We start from the raw sequence: 13,037 nt of genomic DNA, 5'->3' as shown, positions 1-13,037 counted from the left end.
AGAACTCATCAAACCTGAATGGACTGCATTGTTCATTTTGATCTCAATGTGTTTCTGTAAATAAATTATGGTTTTAGTGAAGACTGTGTTTTCTTATGTTTGTTTTGCTGAGTCTACATGTGTTGAGGCGACTTATTCCCAAATGACAGCACACTGCACTATTCAAAACAGCTGGACCCATAAATCACAAGTTCAATAATCATTCTGTAAATGACAGGTAAGCTGTATTTAGCTATTGAAGTGTATTTTATCTATTAAATCAATGGTTTGGAATAGCGGGGTTGTAACATTAGGATATATTTCATGTATTAAAAATTGCAGTTCAATGCGAAGAAGCAGCAGAAACTCAGTAAAAGTCTTACCACTTCACCATAACAAGCTTTGGGCTGCTTTTACTTACTTGGGCTGGCGTGACTCTGCTTTATTCTGTAGTGGAACAATCCAATGAAAATGTGAGGATGGCTTTACATAATGCAACTTCTGTGCAATACCCCCGCACGCCCCGTAAACAAATGTAAGCACTTATTCGTTCGAGCATCTAAGCTGCACTGTGTATCTCGGATACAATAAGATAATATTGTAAAGGTGACTTTGTGAAATGATTAAAATGTTTTTACCCAAAACCAGACCGTGAACACATCGTGTCTGCACTGCTACAAGTCTGTGAGGACACCGTGAACTTAAAAGTAATTCTTATTTCTGCCACTAGCTGGGGGTTGCTATGAGGACAATGTGATCACTTTGACAGAATGCTGTGCCAAACCTTTTTTTTCTCTCTCTTTTTTTGGCACTTTGGTGGTGCAATCACACCCCTCACATTCAAGCACAGACTGGATCATCTACAATGCAAGAGACTCTCTTTCTGAACTGCTATTCAGCTTAGTTTTTTTTTAGGATATCATTGGTTTGGTGTGTGACATTACTCAGTGAACATTCTGTCTGTCTGTCTGGGTATGTATGGATCAGAATATAAACAATCACAAAAACTACCTCAGTGCATGTTAAAAGGTTATTCACTGCCATATTGTGAGCTCTGGGGAATTCTGGTTTGGCTATTCTGGAGCACTGGTGTGCTGTACTATTCAGGTAAGCCTCTTAAACAACAATAGGACAATTAGCTCAGTATGTTGCAGAATACACTGTTGAGTATGTTTGACTCGTGTTTATTATCATAAATTAAATTGGATTTACTGCCTGTTATCATCAATTCAACCTGGAATTTCTTGCAACTGATTGTCAAGGCAACCGATTTGTGGCTGGTTGTCGAAATAAATTTCATTTAAATTCAATTGAGCTGAAAAGGAATAAACAACGAGGCTAATTGGACACTAATAAAACCACATTATTGCATAAAACATGGTAACACAGTTTTCTATCACTATCCTGAACCTCTCAAATCCCTCACTGGGGAGTTATTTTATCATCATATGCCCATTGTGTCTACTTTACAGGTAATTGTGCCTTCCTCTTCTTCTTCTTTTTTTTTTCCTGGAAAATACGCACATATGCATTTGATGGCTGCAGCACTACCCCAAAAATATACTCGGCCCATAGCTGCATAAGCCCCCACATCTCAAACAAAATGTTCTGCAGTTGTTTTCCTCCAGTCTTTGTACAGTTGGTGGGTTAAAATCCGCCAAAAAATGCTGAATTACACGACAAAAAACTCTACGATCGTCCACATGATGAGGGACGAAGTGTTCCTCGGCTGAACACCGTGTTCCTCTGCGCACCTCAGCAGCCCTGAAGCCCCCCTGGCATTTGACTGGCACCGGCTTGGAGGTGCCAGTCTGGGAGAAGCGGAGTCAAGTCAGCGGCAAGCGGGCAGGACGAGACCGGAAGCTAAGCGGACTGTCTTTCACTATAAAGCTTCATTCTGGGTGATTTTTTTGTTGTTGCTTTTAACCATGACCTTGATAAATAATCACTATCAGGGTTATTAGAACAGATGTTACTCTGCAAGATCAGTTTGTTTAAGTGAGCCTCTAATAGGAATACAGCAACAAACAGATTAGGAGTTTTGGCAACTAGATGTGGCAGCAGAATGAAGATATTTTTATTTGTAACATGTTCATATAATAATAATATTAGAATCAGTTTTATTGCCAGGGAGGTTTTAACATAGGAAAAGTTTTATATTGGATTTTGTTGCAAAACAGTGAACATTGACAAGTAAAAATATATTTATAGAAGATTTAAAGCAAGTGTTACAAATCAGATCAAAGTAAGTGTAGGAACTCAAAGCTATTTTAAAAGTAAAATATTAATAGAATATTATGAAAAATATTTACAATGTTATTTAACTGAGACAGCTGTAAGTCTAACAAAGTGTGCACAAGGGTAAAAGCTACTTGGCTGCTATTTGGTTGCATTAATGTAATTTATTGAGTCGTTGCCGATAGTGGGGACTGATGGGAGAGAATTATATATGTAATGTGATTTCTATTAAGAGTAGTTTTCTTCCATTTCTTCTGTATCAGTGCTGCTTGGATTACTCCTGTTTCAGTCTCCTTAAATCTCTATTCGTACTATCAGTTTTGTTGTTGTTATTATTATTATTATTATTATTATTATCATTATTGTCCACTTACATTTTCATTGTTTTCATTCTTGCAATTATTATTATTATTATTATTATTTGTCACGGTATTTTGTAATTACCATTGTTAGATTTGCCAACAATTATTACGATTTCCAGGTGTCCTATGGGTGATTGTTATATCCCTCATGCATGTTGTTAAATCAAAAAGTGAAAAACAAAACGTAAAATAAACAAGTTGTGAATAGAGAGTTGATTGGAGCAGAAATGTTCTGACTCTGCTCCTATTATTTTATAATCTTAGGTGAAAAGAAGAGTTTTATGAGAATCTTTAATCACTATGTTTTGGTTCCCTCCCTCCCTGACTTCCTTTGCTTGTATGCTTGTCTTATGTGTCATTTCAACCCCTGACTAGGTTGAGTGATGCAAACTGCATGAACAGAATAGAGCAGGCCTGCTTCAGTCTGTGGGGGTTTTATTTTGAAGGTCTTCTCCGGCGCTTGTGTTGCCATTGCGCCCGGCTTGACGGTTGGGTACAGACTGGCTGTGGGCAACCTCAGACAGGTGGAGGAGACGTCCTTAAGCAGCTGAACTGCACCGTGCTTGGACTGGAGGACTGGGCTGGGCTGCAGGACGAGCAGCGGTGGACGCTGTGCGCGCTCCGGTGCGCGGATCCTCCTGCAGCTGCTGGATTCACAATATGAGACCAGATCCAAAACATGGTTTGGCTGATTTTCCCATCCTGAGCCTTCGCACACATGCTGGACACTTAAATGTGGACACGGGGAGGACGAGGGATGTAGTTGCGATGGAGAAATGAGGAGCACGCATGGACTTGAGGTTTTTCCCTGAGATCATCGGCTTTTAATATTTATCTCTCTCTCCGTCTGCCTTGGCCATGGAGAACCAAGCAGCCGAGCCGCAGAACTATGAAGATGTACAGAAAAGCGGCTATCTCCGCAAGCATAAATCAATGCACCGGCGATTCTTCGTGCTGAGGGCGGCCTCGGAGCATGGTCCGGCTCGGCTTGAGTATTACGAGAACGAGAAGAAATTCCGCAGTAAATCACCTGTGCCCAAAAAAGTCCTGAACCTGGAGACTTGCTTCAACATCAACAAGCGGGCAGATTCCAAGAACAAGCACATGATAGTGCTTTATACCCGCAGCGAGAGCTTTGCCATCGCTGCAGACAGCGAGGAGATCCAGAACGAGTGGTACCAGGCGATGCTGGACCTCCAGTGCAACTGTAAGATATGAAAAGTGTTGCTGTGATTCCTGCTGTCTGTTTCTGCATCAGGCCTATCCTGCCCTAGGCTGTTTGTTCTCCATACACTATTTGGCTCGGCCATTCCTGATTGTTCACCGCATCTACTGGCTCCAATTGTTTTGATTTTTTTTTTCATTTTTGATTGATTTATTTTGTCGCTGCAGGTCTAGTTTGCCCATTTCATTTGAATATATTAATCCCAGTAATGCAATTTGGATGGTGTGTTTTTTTTCTCTAAGAGGCAGGTGGATGCGGGGTAGACCAACACGCTATGGGCGGCATGTGCTGTGTGTTTGTGCAGCACATTCTCAATAAGGTTTCTTATAAAGCTGCGGATCGTTTTCTGTCAGCGAAAAAAAATAATAATTGTAATTTGATGCATTCAACGGCATCCACATGCATTCATACGAGCCGATCGCCTCTTGTGAATAAATTGCAGCGTGTTTTCTTCCGACGGTGTGTTTTTGCATGGCGCAGTGGGCATATAGCAACCATCCAAGGGATGCATCATATAGTAGTAGCCTATCGCGGTGCACTCCGCTGGAGCCCGTGTTTTTGTTTTTCTGCACAGCTCTGACTGCCGCTCGCCTAACCTACATTTGTGTTGCACGGTGCTGCTGCTGGTAGGGAGGAGATGGCATCGTCAGTGCGCTCTCACTGGAAATTGTGTTTCTGTTGGTTATCCTCGTGTTTACGTTGTTATCCTTATGCTGGAGCTGAGCAGCAGCAGCACCACCACCACCACCCACCCTCCCTGTTATCGCTTTGCATTTCAGTGAGATGAGGCTTGATGGGCTTGCCCAGCTCTAATATGTTGTCGTGGAACCCTAAACACATTCACATTAGAGTGCAGACCCCCATTTTGTAGAGGCTCAGGGACAGCCACGATAAAACACAGTTAATTTGATTTAATTTGAGCGTGTATGTGCTCATAATATGTTAGAGGGTCGTGCAAACGGAGCTTGGAGCACATGAATATATTGCAGGCTGTAATGGTTTCTGAATGAGATGTTTTTTCTGGAGGATGGAAGCAAACCGGTGGATTTGATAGTTGCTTAGTGGAGACAACAATAAGTGCAAAAAGAAAAAAAAAATGTGATTTTGTCATTTGATTGGCATTGAACTGAATTACAATGCATAGCTTCACAGTGGAGCATGCTGCTTTTCAGTGTGTGTATTTTATACCTCCTAAGTCTTCATTAATTATGAGCTGTAGTTTAAAAGTGATGCTGATGAATTGGCTGCAGCACAGCTGGTTGGCAGTAGACATTCATGCATGTGGCAATTAAAGAAGCAAAATATTACTGTCACCTGCACTGGTTTGTCAGTGTGGCTTTGATCAGCGTTTCAGCAGGTTGTGTTTGAAGTAAACTCAGATGTTTTTGTGTATTTTCATATGTGAAGTGTTCAGTGTTTTGATTTATTTATATATATTTTTTGTTTTCCTAGGTAAAACTCCAGAAGACTATGGCAGTAGTGGAGAGTGTAGCTCTCCGTCTCCTGTTCCAACCTTCAAGGAAGTGTGGCAGGTCAAGGTTTGGCCTAAAGGTCTTGGACACGCCAGGAACTTAGTGGGCATCTACCGGCTGTGCCTGACTGACAAGACGGTCAACTTTGTCAAACTCAACTCTGATGTGGCCGCTGTGGTGTTGCAGCTGATGAATGTCCGCAGGTGTGGCCATTCTGAGAATTTTTTCTTCATCGAGGTGGGACGGTCTGCGATTACTGGCCCCGGAGAGTTCTGGATGCAAGTGGACGACTCCGTGGTGGCGCAGAACATGCATGAAACCCTGCTGGAGGCCATGAAGGCCCTGAGCGAGGAGTTTCGCCAACGCAGTAAATCTCAGTCTGTTGGGACATCGTGTGGAGGTGGCACTGCTTCAAACCCCATCAGCGTCCCAAGCCGGCGCCATCACCCAAATCTGCCGCCAAGCCAGGTGGGCTTCTCCAGGCGAGCGCGCACAGAGACCCCCGGGACAGGAGGCAGCAGCACGAGCACCTCACCTACATCACGCCACGGGTTTCCACGGGCGCGAACAGCCAGCATCGGAGCGAGGTCGGAGGAGAGCGGAGCGAGCGCCAAAGGAACATGGGCGAGCTCCAGCCCAAGTCTTAATGGATCCTGCTCAACTACGCCGACACTGAGGCCCAAACCCACCAGGGCCCCAACCCCTGCTAAGATTACCCTCAGCCTTGCCCGCTACACACCCAACCCTGCTCCGTCTCCTGCACCGAGTCTGTCCTCCAGCTCTGGTCATGGCTCAGAGTGTGGCCTAGTGGGGGCAGCAGTGGGAGGCATGACGATCTGCTCCTACCCTCGTGTTTCTCAGAGAGTTTCTGTTTCAGGTTCACCCAGTGACTATGGCTCCTCCGATGAGTATGGCTCCAGTCCTGGTGAACACTCTCTGCTCATCCCCAGTCTGTCTGGACATCATGTTCATGGAGAAGGCCCCTCCAGTTACATAGTCATGGGACAGCGAGAGGGTCTGCTTGGTTCCCATCATCGCTCCAAAGGCAGGCGGATTCTGCGGCGCTCATCCAGTCGGGAATCTGAAGCAGAACGCAGACTGCTAAGTAAGAGGGCTTCCCTGCCTTTGGCATCCCATGAGCGACTGACCCCACACAGAAAAGATGAAGATGATGAGGACGATGAAGAATATGCCATAATGTCACAGAGTGCTAACAGAGAGAGAGCTGATTTGCACCACCACGGCTCAGGGAGTCTGGCGGTCGGGAGTGGGCAGCTTGATGCAGTAGGAGAGAATAGGAAGAGGGCTGACAAAAGCAGGGGAGAAGTGGACACAGGAGCAGCTGTGGATAGTGGCTATATGTCAATGTTGCCTGGAGTGACATCTCCTCCTGTTTCACTCTCTCTCTCAATAGGTATGTCAGATGCCAGTGCTAAACCCGGGGCAGATGACGAGTACATGGCCATGACCCCCAACAACAGCGTGTCCCCCCCTCAGCACATCCGCCAGCCCAGCTCAGAGGGCTACATGGTCATGTCTCCCAACAGCAGCAGCTCCACCGACCTGCACGGACTGAGCATGTGGGACAGCAGGGCCAGCATGGAGAGCCGGGCTGCCAGCGACTATATGAACATCTCTCCTGTCAGCAGCCGCTCCGCCTGCAGCACACCGCCTTCTCACCCAGAGCAGCACCAACTGCAACCAAAAATGTTCAATTCCTACTTCTCCCTGCCACGAGCTTATCAGCATACTCTCTACACTCGCTTTGAGGAAGACTTAAACAAAGGAGAAGGGAAAAAAGACAGCAGTGGGCATGATAGTGCTGGAAGGGGAGGGGGAGTGGGATACAGCAAGAGAAACAAAATTGTAGTGGGCCCTGCAGGAGGCTGCCAACTCTCCATGTCTTCCTCGTCTTTCTCCTCTAGCTCAGCCAGCAGTGAAAGCCTTGAAGACAAGTCCATATCAGCAGGGAGAGGGTTAAGTTTACTAAGAACTGGAGCAGAATACAAGAGTGCGGGAACATGCACAAAAGATGGGCGTCCCCACCAAAAACGTGCGTCAAGTAGTAAGAGCCCAAAGCAACAAAGGAGGGGTCGCCCCCTCAGCGTGTCTTCAGACATTACTAAAGCGAACACCCTGCCCAGGGTTAAGGAGAATCTGCCGCCATCTGTGTCCCAGAATGTCGGTGAGTATGTCAGTATTGTCTTCAAAGAAGATAATAAATATGACAGAGGACGACGTGGAGGGTCTGAACGTGGACAACCTGTGATCCATGGAACCCTCCGGCCTGTGAACCAACCACTCCTCTGCCACGATAATCCTGCTAACCTTCCCCGCAGCTTCTCCGCACCGTTGTCCACCTCTGCCGAGTACGTCAGCATGGATTTAGGGAAATCCTCAACACCCCTGACTCATGTTAGATCCACATTCAGCACCCCACAGAGCCCACCAGCTGTTGCCCCCAAGGCCCGACACGAACACGGCACGTCCTCTCCTCTGGCAGCAGAGGGCAACGCAGGGTACAGAACAAAAGTAAAGATGGCAGCAATGCCGACGGACGTTCCCACTTCATTTACGGACAGCAAAGGTTCAGATCCCAGCATTTCAGCAAGACCTGCCATCCACTCCGGTCAGCCCTTATCTATGGAGCAGGAGACGGGTTTGAGTTTTTCACCAGTCAAGTCCTTCCAGTCTCCTGAGCGGAGCGGCAGACTGGTCCGAGGTGACCAGCAGGGACGCCTGAGCCACCGCTCAGAGACGTTTAACTCTCCCCCCTCCCTACCACGCCACGCACCCTCTTCTACCTCCCTCTTCCCAGAGGGCAGCCAGGCAGCGAGCCATCGGCATGGTTTGGACTGCTCACTGTGGGAGAACGGGCAGGCTGCTAGTTTGTCTGCCACACCTCCACCACAAGCCTCCACCTCATCTGCTGAACAAGGCCTTAACTATATTGACCTTGACTTGGCCATTAAGGAGAGCCCTCAAGCTGGAGTGGAGCGTACTTCTCCCGCCTACAACATTGGAGGAAGCGCTATGGGTAGCAGTGCTGGCTCCATCCTCAACACTTATGCCAGTATTGATTTCTATAAGTCAGAAGAACTGAGAGCACACCAGAACAGTAGAAAGGATGGTCAAGGTAAGAGCCACCGGGGCTGCAAACCCACCTCATCCCAAAATATCTATTAAACAACAGGTGGTACTTTTTGATCTTAGATCTGGCTGTGATACATTTTGTGTTCAGGAAATGTTCAAATATTGTAAAAACCTGAGCTCCATACATTCATTATGGTTGCAGACGTCTTGCATAAGGCTGCACAGTCTGTACCTTCACTTGTTCTGCTTATAGACAATGAGCTTAGTGTTGTCAGTGCTCGCCTCACAACTAAAGAACACTACGGTTACCACAGCAAACAAGACAGAAGGCAAGACCATGTCTGCTTCAAAAGTCTAGCAATTAATACAATACTTACATCAATATGGAAAATATTTCAAAACTAAGACTTGTTTTCGATGTGATTTCTGACGTTGAAAAATTATCTTAGGAACAAAATGCCAAAGATCAAGAGTCTTCTATACCTTCTCTTCATTCAGATGAACAAGCTTGATTGCTTTTGACTAGCAATTTTAATTAGTGATCATTTATTCCAGTCATTTTTATAAGCAAAAAAGCTCCAAAATCCACAATTTTCAAATACAATTATGTGCTTTTCTTAGTCCTTCTAATGATAGTGACAGATGGTTGTTCCTACAGAACAAGCAGTTTGACTTTGTTGTATAGACATTTTCACAGTTTTCTGACATTTTATTGATTGAGTAAATAATTGGCTCATTATTTGACAATCAAAACAATCATTAGTCACGTCCCTAATTGTCATTGAAATAGGTGGAAGGACAAACTGTATCATTCCTGGTAATATTTGTATAGCTGAATGCAAACTTTTGATGTGATGTGCATAATCTGCAGACATAACTCTCGTCTGGGTCTTAGTCAGTCCTTCTCCTTTCATCTTTTACTGATGTGTACCTTGGCTTCAAGCTGGTGGGCAGCACCGTGCTTCCAGTCTGAGGGGTTGTCTGTAGAGTCTCTTATTATCGCAAGTGGGTGTTCAGAGAGCAGAGCCAATTGATTTGTCTGCTGGTAATGAGCCATTCCACATAAATGGAGGTAGAGGGGACAGAACATGGGCCAGGTGTTTATGTTTATGTGTGGGTGTGCTGCTGGCTGCAGCATTTCACATGGCAGCTTTGAGGTTCCCCTCACATCACACAGATGACGACTATTAAATGGTTAACGTTAGTGGCTGAAGTTCATTTTTTTAAAGGATGCACATTGACGTATATGAGAGATCCGTTTCTTTTACATGTCTAGGAATGAAAGCTGTGAGAGGCGGGATGCTAAAATGAAAACATATAGGTAAATATAAATATTAGTCAGAGGTCTAAATGTAAATGGAACAACCTGTACATCCTTTTTATTCATAACATTTCCATGACTGAGTTATCTAATGCTGTTTATTTTCCAGACGCACATATATAATCATAATAATTGCCTCCGTATTTCAATTCAGGGGAGTTTATTTACGCATTTAACACGCATAGCAAAAAAAAGGCTGTTAATATTCTGTAAATTAGTCTTTCATGTAATTTTTCACACTGCGATTAATGATTGAACATGCCTCTCCTATATGAGCTACAAACCCGCCTGCTCTGCTTTCATTAACTGCAGCCACGTTCTAATAATTAAGCTCGCTACATAAAGCCCGCATAGGGGGTGAGCGTGGTGGCTCGACTGCAGCGTTGAAGCTCAAATGAACAGGCTTGGTTCTCAAACGTCCAATCAGCGCCTAAATTATTTTGCTAATATCACAATACTCCACCTGTTCTAATTAAAATTTAATTAGATGCTCAAATTAAATGTTCATTGCAATTCCATAATAAGATTAAGATGTTTATTTGTGCCCTATGTTTTTAATTGCAGCACTGGCACCGCTGCATTACGAGCAAAGTGTAGGTGTTCATGTGGCTGAAGACACTTGGGCTCCACTGAATCAGTTTACTGTCTGAGCGAGAGATGTAAAGTCTGAGTCAACTTAAATCTTTTTAGCCGCCCAATGTTTGTAAATCGATCCACTTAAAGCAATATGAGTCTTTATTAGTGAACATTGAAGTCTAGCTCACTGCTGGCACCAGAGACCTTCACATGCTCAACAAGTGAACACGAACCAGACAGCCTGAAGTTTGGCATCTTTTCATTCTTTAAAATGGACAGAGTAGGCGGACGTCTATATTTGGTTTATCAGTTCAAACTAATGCAGTCTAATACAGCAGTCCTGCAGGAACCCTCGACTCTCATGGAGGCTATAATGGTTAGAGGTGTTGATTCAACTTCATCTGCTAAATTAAAATGAAATGATTTCTTAGATGGTAAATGGTAGAGTTGTGGACATTAAAGTACCTGGTTGTGGTTCTAACTGACATGCAGCATCCAGCATGCCAACAGCCTGTTCTTTTCTTTCTCTTGTCCTCTGTGGTTTTTAAGTGAAGCTGCTTTTTAAGGTGAACTTTTACAGGCACTGGTCAAAGAAGTCTCTGGTCACACTATCTGATTATTGTGCTTTAAAGCCAACCTGATGAAGGTGTGAAGAACCTGCCACCAATTGAACAGCTTTTAGTGCCCAATTGGCTAAATCTGAGTCTGAGTCTGAAAAAAGACCTTTTGCATGCTGCGTTTCTATTTTTGCTCAGTGTAGCATAGAAGTACAAACACATACATATTTAATGAACTGTTCAATGCGGTTGACCAACATGGGTTTTTCGATGGTAGATACCTTTGACGATTACTTAGAGAGATGGGCAGCTGATGGCTGATATGCAACGCAGATATCATGTTGATTTTTAGCAGCTACAGCATCTAACAGCTTAGCTACATATGAACGGCCTTCCAGTAGTGGGAAGTTAAAGTGAAGAGTTATGCTGCCAGTTATATTACTAAGAAGAAATGAAATCCCAGTATAAAGTTGGATGTCTCACGTCCATCCCAAATGACCGATCTGTTAAGTGTTTTACAACCACGGCTCTTTGGGAGTAGATTGGCGGCTGGATACGCCCATAATAAAAGGTGTTTTGTTGGGTTTATTTGAAGACTTGCTACATTACAGTTCCCAACTACCATAGCTAAAGTATTTCACAAAAAGACCTGATTCAATCTAATTATAAGGACAGTAAACATTTTATATGCATATATCAGGAGTGGCCAGTTAAATATATTGAGCTTTGGCACGTTTCCCACAGTTTCACAGCTCCCACTGAGTATGACAAAACTGACACAAGAGGGAGCTGACAAGGCTGCCACTACTGCGGACTCTGCATTCATTTTTTTGTTTACTGGCCTCGTAAAATAATCTGCTGCTGATGCGATTGACTAAACAACCAGAACCGATTATCTCAAAGTGACATTTAATCAGACCAATAATCGGTCTGTCACTAGTACGAAGTTGTAATGATGAATGTGCTCTTAAAACGGAGTAGGTGGACATCTACAGTCAGCTACAGGCTTATAAGGTACAATTAGCTACAACTACTGCAGTCCTGCAATAATTCGTACCTTCGTGAAGGTTATAACGTCGGTTAAATGTGTTGATTCCGCTGTATGCTATAATACAATAGTGCAAACTCACACATACACACACACGCATGTACACAATTGTAAAATGCTGAACAAAAGAAAATATGATATGAGCACAAACTAATCTTCATCAGCCAGATGGTAAAACAAGGAAATGCTCTACAGAAAATTGCAAACACACAAATAGTGCAAACACAACCAGAGAGTTGAGATGGCAGAAAATCATTTGGCTCCGGCAGCCGATGGGGCAAGTAACTCAAACCACACTTTGATTTATCAGCAATCTGATCTGTGCTTTCCTTCATGCAGCGTTTGTGGTTGTTTGGATAGATTCTTCTTTAATAAAGTTCTTCTATAAGATAATTCTCCTTTTCTGTAGACAAAAAGAGAAGAAAAAAAACGAGAAATTTGCTTGTTGCTGCCTTTGACTTTATTCTGCTGATATGATTAGAACTGGAGCAGCGAGCACTTTGTTGTGTTTAGGTGCCTCACGGAAAAAGAAGAAACAGTTCAAAATCCCCAGAGCTGATAAAGGTGACGCAAAGTCACACAATATTGACATCTGCAACAGTGTGCCTGAGACCAATCAGAAAATCCTTTTCTAAAGATATCAAGCATCATGTGATATTTACCCAAGCAGCCAGCAGGAGCTCGAGATTAAACAAAAGCAATATGCTTTGGCGAACATATAATCTAGTCTGAACTGCTTTGGCTTCTGTAACATTTGGTGTGAAGAGATTTACATTAGATTTACTGAGAATTACCATGTAAACTATAGATGCACTTTTGAAAAAACACAAATTACTGTGGCAGACAAACCTTTGTGATGGAAAATGTATGATTGAAATTCTTGCCTGCTTTTGATTTTTTTTTCCTCCCAGACTGTTGATCTCCATCTTCGTCTTGGATCTGAGCGTGACGCCGGTGTGACAGCTCCACACTCGCTCCCTGAGGGGACGGTTGGCAGCCCGATCTGTTGCCACAACAGAACTGTACACTGGAGTCTGAACACTGAAACCCTGGAAAACTCATCCCCATCCCGTCTGCTGTTTTCTGTCAACCAAATGTGTGCCAAACACACACACACACACAGACACACACACATACACAAACACAGGGTAAGGAAAAGGTTTTGT

The 13,037-nt window shown here is 44.0% G+C and overlaps 1 protein-coding gene across 1 annotated transcript; it reads left to right on the top strand.

The window, feature by feature from the left end:
• Positions 1 to 3,437: 3,437 nt before the first annotated feature.
• On the top strand, positions 3,438 to 12,831 carry LOC103372857 (insulin receptor substrate 1-B). Its single transcript, XM_008302604.1, has 4 exons — positions 3,438 to 3,786; positions 5,257 to 8,412; positions 8,623 to 8,698; positions 12,783 to 12,831. Exons 1-4 carry the CDS (start codon positions 3,438 to 3,440, stop codon positions 12,829 to 12,831), a joined length of 3,630 nt encoding a protein of 1,209 aa, XP_008300826.1.
• The last annotated feature ends 206 nt before the right edge of the window (positions 12,832 to 13,037 follow it).

Source organism: Stegastes partitus, unplaced genomic scaffold (assembly GCF_000690725.1).
Source record: "Stegastes partitus isolate 25-593 unplaced genomic scaffold, Stegastes_partitus-1.0.2 Scaffold1843, whole genome shotgun sequence".
Taxonomy (NCBI): Eukaryota; Metazoa; Chordata; class Actinopteri; family Pomacentridae; genus Stegastes; species Stegastes partitus.
The sequence above is the reverse complement of the archived record's forward strand: the minus strand, read 5'-3'. Positions and strand labels throughout refer to the sequence as shown.